The 19,824-nt window shown below is 31.6% G+C and overlaps 4 protein-coding genes across 7 annotated transcripts; 3 read left to right on the top strand and 1 right to left on the bottom strand.

Annotated features, from left to right (window-relative positions):
* Window positions 1-1,425: 1,425 nt before the first annotated feature.
* LOC126671481 (F-box/FBD/LRR-repeat protein At1g13570-like) lies at window positions 1,426-3,874 on the top strand. 2 transcript variants are annotated; one of them, XM_050365249.2, is made up of 5 exons: window positions 1,426-1,525; window positions 2,008-2,048; window positions 2,138-2,962; window positions 3,067-3,225; window positions 3,311-3,874. In XM_050365249.2, exons 2-5 carry the CDS (start codon window positions 2,046-2,048, stop codon window positions 3,704-3,706), a joined length of 1,383 nt encoding a protein of 460 aa, XP_050221206.1. In that variant the 5' UTR covers window positions 1,426-1,525; window positions 2,008-2,045; the 3' UTR covers window positions 3,707-3,874. The 2 variants fall into 2 exon arrangements, with proteins under 2 accessions (XP_050221206.1, XP_055961234.1); XM_056105259.1 differs by lacking the exon at window positions 1,426-1,525 and having other exon boundaries at window positions 1,554-2,048.
* Window positions 3,875-5,432: 1,558 nt separating this feature from the next.
* Window positions 5,433-7,905, bottom strand: LOC126671488 (F-box/FBD/LRR-repeat protein At1g13570-like). Its single transcript, XM_056105074.1, has 4 exons — window positions 7,891-7,905; window positions 7,082-7,810; window positions 6,046-6,240; window positions 5,433-5,951 (listed from the first exon to the last, which is right to left on the bottom strand). The coding sequence occupies exons 1-4, from the start codon at window positions 7,903-7,905 to the stop codon at window positions 5,628-5,630; spliced, it is 1,263 nt and encodes a 420-aa protein (XP_055961049.1). The 3' UTR covers window positions 5,433-5,627.
* A 4,264-nt stretch (window positions 7,906-12,169) lies between these two features.
* Window positions 12,170-14,682, top strand: LOC126671483 (F-box/FBD/LRR-repeat protein At1g13570-like). 3 transcript variants are annotated; one of them, XM_050365252.2, is made up of 5 exons: window positions 12,170-12,343; window positions 12,668-12,738; window positions 12,842-13,675; window positions 13,785-14,059; window positions 14,144-14,278. In XM_050365252.2, exons 2-4 carry the CDS (start codon window positions 12,736-12,738, stop codon window positions 14,019-14,021), a joined length of 1,074 nt encoding a protein of 357 aa, XP_050221209.1. In that variant the 5' UTR covers window positions 12,170-12,343; window positions 12,668-12,735; the 3' UTR covers window positions 14,022-14,059; window positions 14,144-14,278. The 3 variants fall into 3 exon arrangements, with proteins under 3 accessions (XP_050221209.1, XP_050221210.1, XP_050221208.1); XM_050365253.2 differs by having other exon boundaries at window positions 14,151-14,263; XM_050365251.2 differs by having other exon boundaries at window positions 12,171-12,343; window positions 13,785-13,937; window positions 14,144-14,682.
* Window positions 14,683-17,464: 2,782 nt separating this feature from the next.
* LOC130015351 (F-box/FBD/LRR-repeat protein At1g13570-like) lies at window positions 17,465-19,824 on the top strand. Its single transcript, XM_056105279.1, has 4 exons — window positions 17,465-17,512; window positions 17,656-18,450; window positions 19,075-19,227; window positions 19,310-19,824. The coding sequence occupies exons 1-4, from the start codon at window positions 17,510-17,512 to the stop codon at window positions 19,691-19,693; spliced, it is 1,335 nt and encodes a 444-aa protein (XP_055961254.1). The 5' UTR covers window positions 17,465-17,509; the 3' UTR covers window positions 19,694-19,824.

Genomic DNA, 19,824 nt, shown 5'->3' with positions numbered 1-19,824 from the left:
ATATTTCCTCTAAACGATTTAACAGTTCCATTCCGAAAGAATACGAAAATCTGCCTAGTTTCCAATTTCTCAATCTTTTCTTCAATATCCTGACAGCATCTATGGTTAATGTTGGCAAACAATAGCCTGACAGGTAAAAATCCAAAGGAAATGGGTAACTGCAGTACCTTGTAAAAAAAATAAGTTGTCTGTTTTAGGCATTTCAGGAGCTGATTGTGATACGAATGCAGCCGTGTTGTTTTTGAAAGTTGTTGAAACGATCAGATTTCTTATTGAGTCAACTACAAGAAGAGAATTAAGATTTGTAAATAGACGCACGCACAGTCTGAGTTCTTGAGAAATTCTTAGGTAGACCTAGTCTACCACGTCATCCGTGGACAAAACCAATCATATCATAACACCTCATTAAAATGAGGGTATTCTTGTGATTTTGTTTGTTATTTGAATACACTTTTGCATAATGATATATATTGTTTCCAATTTAATTGATTTGCTTATGAAATTAAATACAGTTTTTTCCCATTATTACGTGTACTCGCTCTGCTATTAGTCCTAAACTAAAACCACAAAATTCACACCACAATAAACAGCATTTCTCAATGGCTTTGATCCTATTCTCCAAGAGAAGACATAGTAGAAAATCATAATTTAGCAAGTAATGGGAAATTACCTACGTTTATAGAAGTCATTCATGTTTATAATATTGTTATGAACAAAGGATCAATTCACCCCTCAAATTGGCACGAAATATTAAATAAGTCATTCTCGCCGCTTTTGGTACAAATCAACCCAAAACTTGCGTTTTTAGCTCAAAAAAACCCTTCAGAGAGTGAGATTTTTAATTTTTTCAATTAACTTAATTAATTATAATTAAATTTAATCTACCATCTAATTATAACTTAATTAAATCCTAATAAATTAAAATTTTAATTTTAATTCCGCCATTCCGACCTCTCATATTCCTGCCACGACCGCTTTTTCCTCTCGCATTCCGACCAATCGCTAAACCTCCAACCACCATCTATTCATCCGGAAGAAAAAAAATCCGAAGTGTTCGTCCTCAAGAAGGATGAACCCAGATCTAGGTTCATCCTCAAGGAGGATGAACTCGACCACTTTATCCTCCTTGAGGATGAACACTTCGAATTATAAATTCTGTTAAACTTCGTATAATTTATAAATTTTCGTCACCTTTTAACCATGCTAAACAACTATTTTATTTAAATTTACATATTTTTTTCATCTAAATCCATCAATCCAAAATATGTCTACCCAGTAATTATATAACTCTCATTTTTAGCCCACATGATTTGGCCATAAAAGAATAGATGGATTAAAAGTTGTTTTTTAAAATATTTTAATAAAAGAATTTGACGAATGAAATACTGCCATGTAAGAAACGACAATTAAAGAGGGAATAAAATGGTGGGTTAAATATCATTTTCCATGCCTAAAACCCTAATGTGAAAAGAACCCCATTTGCAATGACAAACAGAATTGGCTCTTCTGTACCTCTGAATTATAGGTATAACCATAATTTTGTAATATTTGATCATCTATTATTCTAAAGTTCCATTTTTTTTTATTTTGCTTCTATAAAGCATTGGTTTTTTACTTTACCCAGATGATGAATTTCACAAAATTTTGATCTTTCTTGCTCGCTTAGTGGAAAATAACAATTGGGTATTCATCATTTTCCTAGAAGAGCTAAATTTATCAATGGGTATTTTTTACCCAGATGTTGAATTTCACAAACAATTTATCACAGATTTGTTCAAGTATTCTATAAAGTAGTTGCCGTAAGAACTAGTCTATTCTTAGTCAGCTTGTATTTTATGATAGATGTGTTGCAATGCATAGTGATAAAGGTGTTATACTCTTATTATGATTTGGCTTGTTAAATTTATCAATTTCCCCCATGAACTTTTTATGTTTTCGTTAATTGCCGCAGCAATTGTTTTTATCATCAATTTGATTAGAAATGTCTCATTTATGCTCTGGAATCAGGAATTGATATAGCAGCAAAAGAAAGGAAGAGATAAAAAATGGTAATCTCAGATATTTATAATCTGGTTGGAATCTTATAATGTAAGTTGTAATAGGATGATTTTTTATGTCAATTGCTTTTGATTTTTAGGCTAACCAAAAGGAGATTGAGAACAACTCCAGACCCGATATAATCAGTAACTTGCCGAGTAACATTATAGATAATATTCTAGTTTTTCTGCCAATTCATGAAGCAGTCAAGACTAGTATTTTGTCCAAGAAATGGAGGTTCAATTGGAGATATCTTCCCAAACTAGTATTTGACAGTACTTTTTATCAGACTTCAATAAGGCCCTCCTCTACTGCAAAACCTAACATTACCAAACTCTTTCTTAATATCTATAAAGTTCTATTACTTCACCGTGGACCCATATTCAACTTTACTTTTAATGTTCCATTGTTTCAAGGCTATCCCGAGATTGACCAATTGATGCTTTACCTGAGTGAGAAAGATGTTCATGAATTTTACTTTGATATTGGAACACCTGTTTTTGGATGCTATACATTGTCATCATTTCTGTTTTCATTTGTGACATTGAGGCGCTTGACCTTGTCCTCATGTTTACTCGAAGTTCCATTGGCATTTCAAGGATTCCCTAAGTTGATTTCTCTGTCGGTTCATATCAAATTCAATGAATTTAAAACTTTCATCTCCAAATGCCCATTACTTGAAACACTTTCAATAAAAAGTTGTTTCTTCGGAATGGATAACTTTGTTATTAACTTTCCTCATCTTAAGTTCTTTCAGTTCGATGGTTGTTTTATATCTATTTATTTTAGAAAAACTTGTCAGCATCTTTCAACAGTTATATTTGATGGAGATTTTATTAGCGGACACGAGATCTATGAAGGGACCAAGCTTTTTGAATCTCTGCCTCTTATCGAGCACTTGCGTCTCGGGTCTGGCTTTATTGATGTAAGCCAATTATTTTTGTTTTTTTTTTGGAGATTTTCCAATTTTGTAGTGTTTTTAGCTGGAAAATACTGATTTTTTACTTTATATTCTTGCATTTTCTTAAGTACATGGTTGAAGGAACAATGCCGAGGAAACTTTCAACGACTCTTGGCTTTCTTAGAGTTCTTGAACTGCCTGAACTAAATTTTAGGTTTACGGAGAAGGTCTCGTTTGTTCTTTGCTTGATTGTGAGCTCTCCTAATTTAGAGATTCTTGAGATTGGGGTAATTTTCTATTTGTTTACTTGGTTTGTACATCATGTTTCATATTTTTCCAGCAAAACTAATGTTTGATGTGTTCTTTTCTTAGTCTGTTTCATATATGGATGAAATACAATTGCCGCTTCTTGCTTTGGAAATTCTAGAAGTACAAGACCTTTTAGATAATGCACTGAAAAGGCTTCGAGTGGTGAAGATAGAGATCTTGCACACAGAAGAAGTAAAACCTGAACTCGAATTTATTAAGTTTCTGTTGGCTGAATCGATAGTTCTAGAAAAGATGTTTATACAGCCTCGCAAAGGAACAATTGCTGAGGAAGGGCTTCAGATTTTGAAAGAGACACTTCAATTTCAATGTTCATCGAAGAAAGCAGAAATTGAATTCTTAGATGCTGAGGATGATGGTGAAGTTAGTAGTGATGGTAGTCAAGTTAGTAGTGATGGTAGTGAAGTTAGTAGTGATGGTAGTGAAGCGTATGATGTTTGATTGTGCGTGCAATTTAGAATCAAATTATTTTTCCTAGATGCTTATCGTTTTGGTGAATTAGTTAGCAGATATATTACGAAATCCCGAGTTTCTGATTTCATGTTAAGATGAATTGCATACTATCCTGTGTAACAATGCTAAGGTTTATTCATATGTTAAATTTATTCAGTAAGGTGTCATGAGTCTCATGACATGAATTCCTCTCCTATGAAACCATCTCCTTGGGCTTTATTGGTTATATCATTTTGCTACATTATGATTGTCTTTGCCTTGAAGCATTAACTTCAATTTTATTGCAGATGATCAAAATATACAACTTGATTTGAAATATTCCATGAATTCCTCTCTCCTGCAACCTTCATCCCGTGAATAATCGCATTTAGCTTGTCTTGTTAGACATTTTACATCTGCTATAGTTTTCTGCCAGCAGAGGCCATAAGTAACTTGATTGTTTCATTCCGGAGGATAACAGTCTCAATCCCAGTCGAGTTATGTAAGCCATTAAAAGCTGCATCAGAGTTTTATCATGTACACATATATTAGGGGAGGCCGCCAAAGTCTGCTAATGCTCAACAGCTTTCCGTCCCAGATGATTGTTTTTCGCACCAAGCAAACGCCATAGCGCTGGAAGCATCAACAGCTTTCTCCTTTGCTGTAGGTATCAACCTTAATTTTTCCAATTTTTCATTATCTATTATTCAAAACTTTGATGTATTTCATTCTATTTGGTTTCAGTTTTTAGATTTTGAGGTTATTCAGATTTTATTTTTATTCAGTGAGGTTAATTCGGTTAGCGTATTTTGTTTATAATCATTTTGATTAGAAATGTCCGATTTTTGCGTGGTAGTCAGTAATTTATAACTCTAATATCAATTTGATTAGCAATATATGCACGGGAATTGGGTTTATTGCCAACTTAGCATGAATAAGGTATATTTTGGTGAACTATAAGGTGATCTGTGATGAGTGTTTCTGTAATATTTATCACTATTTGAATAGATACTTTAATAACCTGTGTATTGATTTTGGTTTTTAGGATAACCATCTTGGTCTACCAATATGCTCAAAAGTTGAAGTTCCGACATAATCCGTAACCCTGCTTAGTAATAACCTCTGTATTGATTGTTTTTAGGAGCGTCTTGTGTTTCAAAAATATGTCTCATCTTAACAGTCTCAATTTATGAGACTAAACTCTATTCAGGTAAGTAGATTTACCTGCAGTGAAGCACCTGAGTGTGGACTATTATTTCTGAATCACCTTTGAATCTTTTAGGGCCTTAAAAGCTAAAGGGCATTCAGAGTATTCTTTAAACCAAGTACTTCAGGAGCTGGGCTCGAGACACACTACAAGAAAATGGGGAATCATTGACGTTTTTCTTTGCAACGCATAGAAATTCGTCTCTAATAATTCACCTTTTGAGACGCTTTTTTTAATGTGTGTAATAGTAAGACAATTTTTTTCACCTCCCCCTTCATTCCTTCCGTTTTACTGGGACGAATTAATTTAGTTTACAACAAATTTTAAATGTCCTTAAAAAATAATCAATAGCCACGTAATAAAATGCCAAAAAAATAAATTAATTTTTGACGTTTTTATACTAAGAGTTCTTTCAGTTAACATTCAATGGAGTCATTTCTACGAACACAGTCTGAGCATATAATGAAGTCATTAAATTTCTAAGGAAGTTTTTCTCCATTTTCTTATAAGGCATTTTCAAAAAATACTATTTAGTTTCATAAGCACGTTACATATAAACTCAGACTGTGTATGCAGTGTGCCTATTTACAAATCTTAATTCTACTTCTTCAAGTTGATTCGCGAGAAATCTGATCGCCTTTCAGCTTACAGAAACAACACAGTCGTACAGCTCTTGAAACGCCTAATTCAGACAACTTATTCCGATGTTTCAAACTATCAAAATCAACATGCACCGCCACTGCCACAATTTAAGTATAAAATCTCTACATTTTCTGATGAACGGTGAAATCTAATTATCTTTTTCAAAATCTTCTGTCGTCCTTTCTCAGCAACAGTTCCTAGGGCAGGCTGTATAACCATCTTTTCAAGTACAATTGATCCAGCCAATAGAAATTTTATAAATTCCAGTTCAGGTCTTATATCTTTTTTCTTTGAGAGCTTCATCCTCACCAGTCGAAGTTTTTTCAGTGCATTATCCAATAGGTCTTCTACTTTATAAATCTCCTGAGCAAAAACCTCTTTTTCATCCTTATTATATGCAACAGACTACGAAAATAACACAATATCAGACATCAGATTTTATGGGAAAGTATATGAAACATGTGGTACAAAGCAGGTGAACAATTAGAAAATTTAGTACCCCAATCTCAAGCTTCTGTAAGTTAGGTGAACTCAAAATCAAGCAAACAACAGCAGAGACCTCAGTCGTACGCCGAAAACAAATTTCAGGCAGTACCAAAACTGTAAGACAGGCGAGAGTTGCCGAAAGTTTCCTCGGTATTGTTCCGAAGTACTTGTCGAAGAAAACGCAATAATACAAAGTTAGAGAATAGAACTTCGCAGGCAACACAAGAAAATTAGCAAATCTCCATACATAATAATAAAAAAAAGTCTAATCACTCAAAAATATCTCATTTTTTTAATTTTTTTTAAATTTATGGTCTCACCTTTTAAAATCTTTAAAATTTAGCCCATTTTCAATTTTCACTTTTAAATTAGAGTTAAAAAATAAACTTCTCATATTACTTCATTTTTAAAATTTAGACCAAATGACCAAAAAGGCCAAATCTTTCAGAAAAGTTTCACAAAAGTCCAAACCTTTCAATTTTATCCAATTTGTTCTGAAACGCATGATTATGTCTCAATTTTGTCCAACTACATAATTTTTTATGTGGTGTTGATGTGTGGCATGCCACATTAGCGTCACGTATGTGCCACATGAGTAAAATTACATACTTGGACAAAATTGAAACGAAATAATGCATTTAAGGACAAATTGGATAAAATTGAAAGGTTTGAACTTTTGTGAAACTTTCATGAAAGGTTTGGTCTTTTTTTATTATTTAGACTAAAATTTATTATGTTAAAAATGCAAATTGATGTAATAAGAAGTAATATAAACAACATATTTGAATTTTATTCCACTCCAATTTAGACTAATGCTACAATTAAAAATGAAAATTGAAAAATTAACTAAAACTGAAGATTTTAAAAGGGAGGCCATAAACGAAAAATTTAAAAAGGTGAGGTATTTTTAGGTGATTATGCCAAAAACAAATAACTGTCTTACATCTACAAATTGATATCCGAGACGCAAATACTCCACCGCAGGCATACGTTCGAAAATTTTGGTAGTTCCAAAGGTCTTGGGTCCGGAAAAAAAATCCGTCAATTACAATTGTTGAAAGATGCTGACTAGTTTTTCTAAAACAAATAGACTCAAAAGATCCAGAGAAGTAAAAGAACTTAAGGTAAGGAAGGTCAATATCCAGGTAACTACTATTGGGACAACTTCGTATAGAAAGTGTTTCAAGTAATGGACATTTGGAGATTAAAATTTCGAATGCATTGTTTTTAAAACGGACCCACTGAAACTTAAGAGAAATCAAGTTAACAAATCCTTGAAATGCCAATGGAACTGTGAAAGAACATGAAGACAATGTCAAGCTCCTCAATATCACACATGAGAACAAAAATGGGGGCACTCTACGGTCTTTCTCGCTCAGGAAACTTCTTCCAATATAAAAGGAAATTTCATGAACGTCTTTTTCGCTAAGAAAAAGCATCAGCTGGTCAATTTCAGGATACATTTGAAACAATGGAAACTTTAAAGTAATATTGATGGGTTCTTTGTGAAGAAGTAGAACTTTATTGATATTCGAAAAGAGTTTAGTAGTATTTGGTTTTGCATTAGAAGTTAATGCCGATGTCTGATAAAATGTTTCGTCAAATACCAATTTTGAAAGGTATCTCCAATTGAACCTCCATTTCTTGGACAAAATACTAGTCTTCACTGCTTCATTAATCGGCAGACAAGTTAGAATAATATTGATAATCTCAGTCGGCAAGTTGCTGATTAAATCAGGTCTAGAGCTGTTTCGAGTCTTTTTGGTGATATGGCTATCCTGAAAATCAATATAAATACACAGAGAATACTAATCGAGTTAAACTAGTTTAAATACATACAAAGTTTAAGCCATAGTACTGAGTTACTTAGCATTATTCACTCTTTTCTATTAAGAGTGATTAAGTATATTTAAACAGAGAATGTAAAGCTTACCATAGTTTTGGTTTTCTTTTTCTCCCTAATTACTTTGCTGCTTTGCCTTTATTTTATTTTCGTTACTGCTTTGAAAACTTATAAGTATATAATTATATAGAGCAGTTAAATTATCATCTGATTTTCGAATTTTTAATGAGAGGGAATATTAGAGTGTACTGAGAAGTTGAACAAAATAAATAAAACATGAGAATGAACAAAATATGAGAGTGTGGAACAGCTTTGGAAATATGAACAAAATAAATAAAAGAGTCATTCAATTTAGGATTAGATGAATGTGGTCTTCTTAAATTTTTACTTAAATAAATATAGATATAGTTTTGCGAACTGTGAAGGTTCAAATGATATGTATCTGTATATATTCTGACTATGTGAGAATAATAATCAAATTACTAGTTGACTTGTAAATAAGAAAGAACAAACGATCAATTCACCCTTTCAACGTGGCACAAAAGATTAGAAAACTCATTCTCGAGCGAACAGGATCAAAACAACCTGGAAATTGTGTAACAAAAAAGAGATTAGTATTTAATTAACCATCGTTCCTAATTATCCCTATTAATTAAATCTCTAACTAATCCTAATTATGATCCTAGTTATAATCATGATTAACCTTAATCTGCCAACACCACACTACTAGAATACTGCGTTTTACCGACGGATTTTACCGACGGCTTTAATGACGATTTAATCCATCGCTAAATCCGTCAAATAATTGGCGGGAGTTATCGCACTACTTTTAGCGACGTATTTTGTCAAATTTAGCTACGGAGCTAAATTAGCGACGGATTTTGAATTCCGCCGCTAAAAATAAATAACTAAAAAAATATATATTAAAAAATTCGTTATTTAAAAAAGTTATCTATTGAAATATATTTATTTTAGAAAAAATAATTAGTTAAAATTTTTTTATTTAAAATTTTTTTATTTAAATATTAATTATTTAAAAATTAGTTATTAAAAGATTATTTATTTAAAACATTATTAATTTAAAAATTATTAATTTCAAATTTTTTTTATTAAAAAAATTGTTATTATGATAGGAGTAAATTCACTCCTATTTATCAGGTTTATTATTGTCATGTTATCGTGTTTTGTTGAGCATTTTGACGTATTTTGTTTTTCATTTGTTTTTTAGGTGTTTGAGGTTTGATAATGGTGATATGGAGCTAAAAGAGTGGAAAAAGGCTTGGCATCGTGATCTTGGGTGAAATCGGGAGTTTGCGGAGCAAGGAAACACATATTTTAAAGGGTATCTTTCAAAAGTATCCTAAAAACGGAAATAATTTACACGTGTACCTTTTTTCCTTCATTCTTTACATGTGTGCCTATTTTTGTCATATATTTACAGAAAATACGAAAAATATTGTTGGCTTTTATTTTTTAACAAAAGACTGACGCGCGTCAGTGCAGGGCTGACGCATGGGTCAGCCCTGCTAGCACATGCATATGATGCATGGGTTCTTTTATTTTTATTTTTGTTTAAAAACTACATTTCTTTCTTTAAAATATGGATAATTTATTTATTTAAATTATATAAATAATTTATTTATATTATATAAATTTTGAAAAATATTAAATTAATTTCAGTTTTAAAAATAATATACTATTTTTTGATTAAATTTTAAAAATATAAAAATACACAAATAATACAATTCTAGAAAATATAATTTATGAGTTATTTATGTTATATAATTTTTAAGAATACTAGAATTAATTTTAATGTTAATTTTATTTTTAAATATATAAATCTATCAATTATTTTTATAATTTTATAAAAATTATAAAAATACACAAATCATACAATTCTAAAAAAATATAATTGTGAGTTATTTATAAAATACATTATTTATACATACCGAACACGGGTCTGATATATAAATAATATATTTATTATATATAAATTTTGTATCATAAATATTGTTAAAAAATATATAAATTATATATAATGATGTGGTAAAAAAATATACATATCATGTATAAATTATGCGCCAATAATGTATCTACTTAATGTATTTATCATGTATAAATTATATAAGCGATATATTTATTAATTATATTTTAAAAAAATATCTATCATGTATAAATTTAGTAAAACAATGTATCTATCGTGTATAAATTATATATTAAAAATATATCAAATATTTATAATATATATAAAAAAATTCCCACACTTCTAAAAAATGTATCATAAATATGTATCAGAGATGTATTTTATATGTATCAGGGATGTATTGAATATGTATCGAATATGTAAATTAAAAAAACGTTTTGAACGATCGAATATGAATGAAATATATATTGACAATGTATCAAATATGTATAAGAAATGAATCATATATGTATCGGAAATGTATCGTATATGTATCAGAGATGTATCAAATATGATTATATATATATAATCAAATAAAAAATGTATAAAAAACAAGAAAAATAGTTTAAATGATCAAAAATCTATATTAAATAAATATATTTAAAATAAATAACTTAAGAAGACGTTTTAAAAAAAAAAAGAGAATCAAGTAATATAAAAATCTAAGCACAATTACTACATTATTTATTTGTAAGTAATAAAAAGTTAAGAGGTTTTATGCTAAATGTTTTTGGGAGGGGCCAAGGGCACTCTTAGAAACTACTTGGCTCCCTCCCTATTGGAGATGTATCGACACCAATAAATAAAATTCTACTGCCGTCATTGTTTATAATTTATATTTTAAAATTAAATTTATATTTTTAAAATTTATATATAACAAATATTTTTTTTTATATAATTTAAATAAATATGTATATAAATTATTTTTTTTAACAAAAATAAAAAAAATTAATATATTTATATTTTAAAATTAAAATTAAAATTTTAATATTTATATTTATATATAATAAATAAATTTTCTATAGAATATAAATAATTAAATATATAAATAAAATATTTATGTTTTATTTTTAAAAAAATTAATAAAAACAGTGAAGAAGTATAAATTTTCTATATAATTTAAATAAATATGTGTATAAATTATGTGTATAATAAATAAATTTTTTTATAGAACATAAACAATGAAATATATAAATAATATATAGTATATGTTTTGTTTTGTTTTAAAAAAATTAAGAAATACAATGAACAAGTATGAAAAATAAGAACCATGAAACAATGACCTGCTTCTTCAAAAATAAACAATGACCCACGCATCACGCGCGGCGTGGGTCGTTAAAGCAGGTGCACCAGCAAAAGCTGGTGCACATGTTGATAGATGTACACTGACGTCACGATGACGTCAGTAAAAAGGTAGAAATTGAAAAGATTCCCATAATTTATGTACCATATGAAAAGAGACAGGAAAAAATATGTACCGCATGAAAAGTCCTTCTTGTTTTAGTATTTTCTTGTAATTATTCCTATTTTAAACATTTAAGCTTTTTCTCGTCTGAAACGTTGAGGTGTCGTCCGAGACTTTTGGTCCAAAATATGCCCAAGTGAATTTGGCATGTGAGTCTCGTCTAAGACATGAGAGTATTGGCCAATACATGAAGAAAATTAAAAGAGCCATCATCCCATACCTTGAGATATCGGCCAATACATTAACATGCTGAAAGTAAAGGAAGATAGTTTTGTAAACTTATATAAAGTGCTGAAAGTAAAGATTACAAATAGACCTATAAAAATAAGAATAATTATTGGATACAACCGTTGCGTCATGTTATTCGTCCAACATACCAATCATGCGCTAGCCATGTGGAAAAATTAATGATAAAAAAATAAATGTTAATTAAAAGATTCCCTATTGTAAATCCTCATTGGCTTGTTGTAAAAATGACGTGGCGCAACGGTTGCGTGCGATAAACATTCAAAAAATAATGAATAAAGGGTCAACGAGCCCCTTGAACTTGTGACACGGGATTATCTAACTCAATTTATATTTTCTTGAGCAACTAATATCAAAACTCTTCATTTTTGAATCAAATAACTCATAATTTATATTTTTTATTTCAAAAAATGGATTTAGAATAATTATATCGCAACAATTAGAGAAGTATATAATTTACTTTTTTGTATCTGTCACCTCCGATTTGTATAATACGTGTTTTAAAAATACAATTATGGGGTTATTTGACCCAAAAATGAAGAATATTGAGGTTAGTTGCTCAAAAAAGTATAAATTAGATTAAATGATCCCATATAACATGTTTAAAGGGGTGCGTTGACTGTTTGTTCTAAAAGTTGTAAAAACCCTAAACGACACACCGTGATTGAAAAGAAAAAGACGACAATCATCTGTCATCACTGCCAAAAGAATCGAAGAGTCTCACTAAGGCGTGAAATGGACGTCTGAATTCCACCGATCAAGCAGTCTATCTCTGAATTATCTATTATTCGAAAGTAAGTTTCAATTTTATAATGTTGAATTTCACTAATTTTGATATTTTTTGCTTGCTTAGTGGAAATTAAGAATTGGGTACTCATCAGTTTGCAAGAATTTTTATTTTTATTATCAATTTGGTTAGTAATGTTTACGTGGGACTTAGGGTTAGAATTTGGAGAAAATAGGGTTCTAATTTGATTATAAATTCTTTATGTCTGCTTTACTAAATTATTTATACTTCTGATTGAGGTGTTTACAGAGATTGACTCTATAAATATTAGAAGAAAGAGTTTAGTAATGGAAATTATGGTAAGCTATTCATTATTTTGTTCTTTCTATAGTTTGGGTATTCATCATTTTGCAAAAAAAGTTAAAGCAGCAAAGCGAGGGGGGAAATAAATAGAAAACTATGGTAAGCTATTCATTACCTTTAAATTTGTTAGTTTATATGGTTTTGGATAGTTATAATCTGCTTAGTTTATTGTACATACCTTTGATTAGGTTTTAATTTTCAGGATAGCCAGTCCACTAAAAGGATTGTGAGTAGCTCAAGATCCGATAGAATCAGCAACTTGCCGAGCAACATCATAGATAATATTCTAGTTTGTCTGCCCATTCATGAAGCAGTCAAGACTAGTATATTGTCAAAGAATTGGAAGTTCAGGTGGAGATATCTTCCCAAATTGGTATTTGACTATACATTTTATCACAGATCGATAAGACCCTCTTTTTCAAAACCTAACATTACTAAACTTTTTCTTATTATCTTTAGAGTTTTATTACTACACCATGGATCCATATTGAATTTTACTTTTCATGCTCCATTGTTAAAAAACTATTCCGAGATTGACCACTTGGTGCTTTACCTGAGCGAGAAAGATGTTCATGAAATTGTCTTTGATTTTGGAGAAGGTGGTTATGGAATGCATAGATTGCCATCATATCTGTTCTCATGTGTGACATTGAGGAAATTGACCTTGTCCTCGTGTGCTTTCACAGTTCCATTGACATTTCATGGATTTTCTAAGTTGATTTCTCTTACGTTTGACTCAGTTTATTTTGATACCAAAGGCGAATTTGAAACTTTCATCTCTAAATGCCCATTACTTGAAACACTTTCTATAAAAGACTGTCACCAAATTGATAACCTCGATATTGGCCTTCCTTATCTCAAGTTCTTTCGCTTCTCCGGCTCTTGTAAGGCTATTTGTTTTAGAAATACTAGTCAGTATCTTTCAACAGTTGTATTTGATGAAGATTTTAGCGGACCCTATTCCTCTGAACCAACCAAGCTTTTTAAATGTCTGCCTGTTGTCGAGCACTTGCGTCTTGGACCTGAATTTTTGCATGTAAGTCAGTTGCTTTTGTTTACTTTGTATGCAGATTTGTGAATTCTGTAAAGTTGATTTAGTTGCCAAATTCTTCTTTCTTATTTTGCATTCGTTCATTTTCTTCAAGTACCTTATTGGTGGAAGAATGCCAAGGAGACTTTCTCTTGGCTGTCTTAGAGTTCTCGAACTGCCTCGAGTATATTTTGGGTGGACGGCTATTATCTCTGTTGTTCTTCGCTTGATCGTGAGCTCTCCCAACTTAGAGAAGCTGGAGATTGGGGTAATTTTCTATTTGTTCACTGTCTTTGTACGTTGTGTTTCATATTTTCTGTCCAAACGATTATGTCTGCTGTTCTTTGCTTGATTGTGAGCTCTTCCAACTTGCTAAAGCTTGATATTGGGGTAATTTTCTATTTGTTTACTTGCTTTGCACGTCACCTTTCATATTTGCCATAAAAACCAGCTTTTGATGAGTCTTTTTCTTAGTTTGTAGGAAATGATTGTAAATTTGATCATCTTGTTGTGGAACTTTTAAAAGTGGAATACCTTTTAGATGATGCACTGAAAAAGCTTCGAGTGGTGAAGATGACGATCTCAAACACAGCAAAAGTAAAACCTGAACTGGAATTTGCAAAGTTTCTATTGTTTGGATCTGTGGTACTAGAAAAGATGTTTATAAAGCCTGGCTACGGAACAACTGCTGAGGGAGTATCTATAATTTTGAAAGAGATAACTGGATTTCAGCGAGCATCAAAGAAAGCAGAAATTTTATACCTGGATCCCCGACGGTGTTGCTGAATGTTGATATTGTTAGGAGTGAAAGGTTAGGATGTAATCAGGTCATTTTTCTTGTCTTAGCAAAAAACATAGGAACTGTTTGTCATTTTATCTTATCAAGATTGTTTGACTACTGAAATATTATAACTCATTTTGCACAAACAGAGCATTCCTTGTAAGCAAATCAAATATATATACTCTCTCCTTAGCATAATAATTGGCTTATGTAAATTATTTTAATTTTCCTATAGTATAATGTTTTTTGGTCTAGACAACATTTGTTCTGGTATCCCAGATGGGTATTATTTTGTTGAATTAAATAGCATATATATATATATATTATGAAATTTTCTGTCTCTGATTGCAATTACAATGTTGATGATTTACATATATTCTATGTGTTACAATCCTAAGGTATATTCAAATTTGTATTCAATAAGGTCTATTTATGTCCTCCGTCAATTAGTTGGATGAATATTAATGTTGATGGAGCGGCTTTAAGATTTCTTAGGATTGCTGTAGCAACTGGTGTGATTAGAAATCATTGTGGGTTTGTTCATAGATGCTTTGCTATTCCTCTCGATGTTTGTTTTGCTTATGAAGCCGAAATGGCTGTTGTTTTTTATGCAATCAACGAGGCTCGGGTCAATGGATGGTACAAGATTTGGCTAGAGTGTGTTCGATGGTAGTTGAGACAACGTATTCAGGGGCGGACCCAGCCCTTTAGGGTGAAGTGGCGTCCGCCCCCGCAAACTTTTGAAAAAGAACAATTTAATACGTCAACTTTTTTTTATATATAGTTATTATAAATTTTACCAGCATTTTAACTATTTAGTTGAGTGTATATATGTATTATGGTTTGATAATATATTATTTTTATTTCTATTATAATTAGTTATATTTTCTACGATAATTTTTTTTTGCCCCCCAATTTTAAATTTTCTAGTTCCGCCCCTGAATGTATTTGTAAAGTTCATTGGCAATGGAAGACTTTTTGGCAACGATGTTTGGAGCAAATGCAGGATATGACTTTTGTTGCTACACATATTTACAGGGAAGGAAATGTTGAAGCTGACATCTTTTCTAAAATAGCTTTAGATTTTGCTTTAACTTGTTGGTGGAGTACTGCTCCTTTTTTGTTAGATGTTATTGCCTCTAATGGCATTAAAACTACCTATCTGTTTTGTAATTGATTTTATTATTTTAATAATATTTTTAGGGAGATATTTCATGTGATGAGACGCTAAAAGGGTGCCCGTCTAGCTATGATGTTTGATGTCCGATTCTCTCTATTTTCATTCAAAAAATATAAGGTCTGTTCATGAAAATTGTTGTTTGTGATTATTGGAAAAGTTGAAGTCTTTCTTCTTTCAAGATTTAAATGAGGCTAATAGGCTGAAAAAACTCTGGCTTCTGTTTTTGTTTTCAATTCCACCCCAACATAGCAATTTTTTTAATTTTAACCTATTTCGAATTTTTGGTTTTCATTGCGCCCTGAATTGAAACGATAAAATGCGAATGAGGTGAAATTGACAAGTTTTCAACGTTAGATATGATAAAATGCGAAATATGGTAAAATTGTCCGACACGGATGCGAGTTCAAACTAAGATTTCTTTCAGTTTTTCACATGATTACTGTAAAAAGCATAAATAAACAAGGATGGTTTGTTTAAGGCCTTCCAGGGGCTGATTTACCCGGATGGTATGGATGCTGCTCGGCTAATAATTACCCATGGACCCTCAATTTTAGGGGTACGGGCGCTAAACCCCCTGATATTTCAAAACGGGCGCTAAACCCCCTAAGCTTTGTGTCGGCGCTCACAAAACCCCCTAAGCTCCAAATATGACGAAAATACCCCTGGCGCCGTTTTTTCAGTCAGTTCTCAGTCTTAAAAAAAACTGACATTGCCATATCATCTGACACGTCAGAAATATACCTTAAAAATTTCAAACACCCAAAATACCCTTACTTTAATTTAGAAAAAGACAAAAAAGAAACAAACCAACCCAATCTAATCTAACCATTTGATTAACCATAACAACCAACCCAACCAGCACTCCCACCCAACCACCGCCGCCACCCTACCACTGCCGGAAAATTCTTCCGGTCATCTTCTCCGAGCGGAAAATGACCGGAAAAATTTTCCGGTCATCCTTAAGCAAGGATCTGTTCTTGGAACAGATCCGGCAAGGATCTGTTCCAAGAATAGATCTTTGCTGCTGTTCTTGGAACAGATCCTTGCCTGGATCTGTTCCCGGATGACCGGAAAATTTTTTCCGGTCATCTTTCACTTGAAGAAGATGACCGGAAAATTTTCCGGCAGTGATGTGGCGGAGGTGGTTGGGTTGGGGTGGTTTGGGTTAGAACAGGTGGTTGGATTTTGTGTTGAGTTTTTTTTTATCAGATATTATATTTAGGGGTGTTTTGGGTATTTTTATTTTTTTTTGTCTTTTGATGACGTGTCAACTGACACATGGTGTCAGTCAATTTTTTTTTTTTTAAAGACAGCCGCCAAATAAAAGACGGCACAAAGGGTATTTTCGTCCAAAAAGGCCATGGTGAGCGCCGACACAAAACTTAGGAGGTTTAGCGCCCGTTTTTAAACATCAGGGGGTTTAGCGCCCGTACCCCTAAAATTGAGGGTCCATGGGTGATTATTAGCCATGCTGCTCAAATAAATCATTCGGTTTCCTCAGACAACATTGCCCGTAGTAATATACATTCCTCAATTATAATTATAAATTATTCCTAAATTAGCCTAACTGATGCAATTCACATTCAATTACAAAACAAACACCACAAAACCTTCTTTATTAAACTTCTACTGGGACTAAACTTCTATTTTTAACCTACTAATTAATGAGCTATTTAATTTGATTTTTGTTTTCTGTAAGTAATAATTTACTATTCTTCTTTTAATTTTATTTATTTTATGTATTAGAAAAGAAAAAAATTTCAATTTTGAAAATTTGAATATTATTAACTCGAAATAATATTTATTTTGTTTATATTCTGCTATTACAAACTCACGAAGCATTGTTCTGCTTATTTTGTTCGTTCACACTTCTAAAGCTATGGTAAACTGTTCCCTTCTTTTTAATTGTTATAGTATTTTTGATTTTGGATTTTCATATATTTATAAATTTATCGGAAGCGCCTAATGTAGGTGGTAAATTGATGAGTTTGCTATGTGCATATCTGCATTGATTTTGATATTCAGGATAACCGGAACAACACAAAATCTGATATAATCAGTAACTTGCCGAGTGGCATCATAGACAATATTCTAATTTGTCTGCCAATTCATGAAGCAGTGAAGACTAGCGTCTTGTCAAAGAATTGGAGGTCCAAGTGGAGATATCTTTCCAAATTGGTTTTTGACAATACTTTTTATCTGACATCAAAACGGAGCATTACTACTCTTTTTTTTAATATTTATAAAGTTCTATTACTTCACCATGGACCCATCTCCAATTTTACTTTTCATGTTCAGTTGTTAGGAGATTATCCTGAGATTAACCAGTTGTTTCTTTACCTGAGCGAGAAAAATGTTCAAGAAATTTCCTTTGATGCTGGAGGAGATTATCAGTATGGAACCTACAGATTGCCATCATATCTGTTCTCATGTGTGACATTGAGGCGCTTGACCTTATTCTCGTGTTCTTTCAAAGTTCCATTGGCGTTTCAAGGATTTGTCAAGTTGATATATCTTGAGTTTCAGTGGGTTAATTATAATATTAATGTGTTCGAAACTTTCATCTCCAAATGCCCATTACTCGAAACACTTTCTATTAAAGAATGTGATAATACATGTAATCTCGATATTGACCTTCCGAATCTTAGGTTCTTTGAGTTCTCTAGATATTTCGAGTCAATTTGTTTTAGAAAACCTTGTCGGCATCTTTCAACGGTTATATTTGATGGACATTTTGTCAGACACGCCTTTGAATCAACCAGGTTTTTCGAGAGTCTGCATGTCGTCGAATACTTGCGTCTCGGACGTGAATTTGTGAATGTAAGTTTGTTAATTTTGTTTACTTTGTATCGAGATTTTCCAATTTTTTAGTAATGATTTAGTTGGCACATTCTAGGGTTATTAGCTAAAATGGTACCCAACCTTCGCACCTTATATCAAAATGGTACCCAATCTTTAATTTGTATTAAAATGGTACCCAATCTTTAATTTGTATTAAAATGGTACCCAATCTTTAATTTGTATTAAAATGGTACCCAATCTTTAATTTGTATTAAAATGGTACCCAACCTTCTAACGTTTGTATCGAAATGGTTTTTTAAACAATTTCCGGTCATTTTTGATGACGTGGCAACCGGAAAACTAATTTTTTATATTTTTGCCACATCTGATGACAAATAAGATTTTATATAATTTAAAAACTTAAAACGAACTCTTATTTTACATCAATAAAAAAATTAGTTTTCCGGTTGCCACGTCATCAAAAGTGGCTGGAAAATTGTTATAAAAACCATTTCGATGCAAACGTTAGAAGGTTGGGTACCATTTTGATACATATTAAAGATTGGGTACCATTTTGATACAAAGTGCGAAGGTTGGGTACCATTTTGGCTAATAACCCGCACATTCTACTTTCTTACATTGTGTTTTTGCGTTTTCTTCAAGTGCCTGCGTGATGGAATTATGCCAAGAAAATTTTCTCTTGGATGTCTTAGAGTTCTTGAATTGCCTGATATACGTTTTTGGTGTTCGAATGAGGTCTCGGTTGTTCTTTGCTTGATTGTGAGCTCTCCTAACTTAGAGAAGCTTGAGATTGGGGTAATTTCCTATTTATTATCTTGCTTTGTACCTCATGTTTCATATTTCCTTTCAAAACTTATGCTTGATGTGTTTTCTCCAGTCTTTTGCACCTTGTTATTACAATAAACTAGAGTCTCTGGCTCCACAACTTCTAAAAGTGGAAGACCTCTTAGAAAATGCACTGAAAAAGCTTCGAGTGGTGAAGATGAAGATGGAATACATAAAAGAAATAAAAGCTGAACTAGATTTTATTAAGTTCTTATTGGCTGAATCAGTGGCACTAGAAAAAATGTTTATACAGCCTCACACAAAAACAGTTGCTGAGGAAGGACTTGAGATTCTGAAAGAGATAACTCAATTTCAATGTTCGTCAAATAAAGCAGAAATTGTGTGCATAGATCCTGATGATGATGATGATAGTGAAGATAGTAGTGATGATGATAGTGGCAGTGGTGAAGGTAGTAATTATGGCAGTGAAGGTTAGGATGTTAGTTAAGCCTGTAAATCAAATTATTTTTCTTGTCTTAGCAAAAACAAGTACTATAATCTTACCATTTGACCTCTTATTTGAAATATTGGTGGTTATTTTGTCAAAGCAAATCTTTATAAACTGGA

Source organism: Mercurialis annua, linkage group LG3, assembly GCF_937616625.2.
Source record: "Mercurialis annua linkage group LG3, ddMerAnnu1.2, whole genome shotgun sequence".
Lineage (NCBI taxonomy): Eukaryota > Viridiplantae > Streptophyta > Magnoliopsida > Malpighiales > Euphorbiaceae > Mercurialis > Mercurialis annua.
Note: the sequence above shows the minus strand (reverse complement) of the source record. Positions and strands in the feature narration are given on the sequence as shown.

Coding starts and splice junctions, on each gene's coding strand:
- LOC126671481 (XM_050365249.2), top strand. Junction 2,963..3,066: donor TCGGGTCTGGCTTTATTGAT/GTAAGCCAATTA, acceptor CATTTTCTTAAG/TACATGGTTGAAGGAACAAT. Junction 3,226..3,310: donor TAGAGATTCTTGAGATTGGG/GTAATTTTCTAT, acceptor TTCTTTTCTTAG/TCTGTTTCATATATGGATGA.
- LOC126671488 (XM_056105074.1), bottom strand. Junction 6,241..7,081: donor GTCAGCATCTTTCAACAATT/GTAATTGACGGA, acceptor TTGCCTGCGAAG/TTCTATTCTCTAACTTTGTA. Junction 5,952..6,045: donor TACAGAAGCTTGAGATTGGG/GTACTAAATTTT, acceptor TTATTTTCGTAG/TCTGTTGCATATAATAAGGA.
- LOC126671483 (XM_050365251.2), top strand. Junction 13,676..13,784: donor TTGGACCTGAATTTTTGCAT/GTAAGTCAGTTG, acceptor ATTTTCTTCAAG/TACCTTATTGGTGGAAGAAT. Junction 13,938..14,143: donor TAGAGAAGCTGGAGATTGGG/GTAATTTTCTAT, acceptor TCTTTTTCTTAG/TTTGTAGGAAATGATTGTAA.
- LOC130015351 (XM_056105279.1), top strand. Junction 18,451..19,074: donor TCGGACGTGAATTTGTGAAT/GTAAGTTTGTTA, acceptor GTTTTCTTCAAG/TGCCTGCGTGATGGAATTAT. Junction 19,228..19,309: donor TAGAGAAGCTTGAGATTGGG/GTAATTTCCTAT, acceptor TGTTTTCTCCAG/TCTTTTGCACCTTGTTATTA.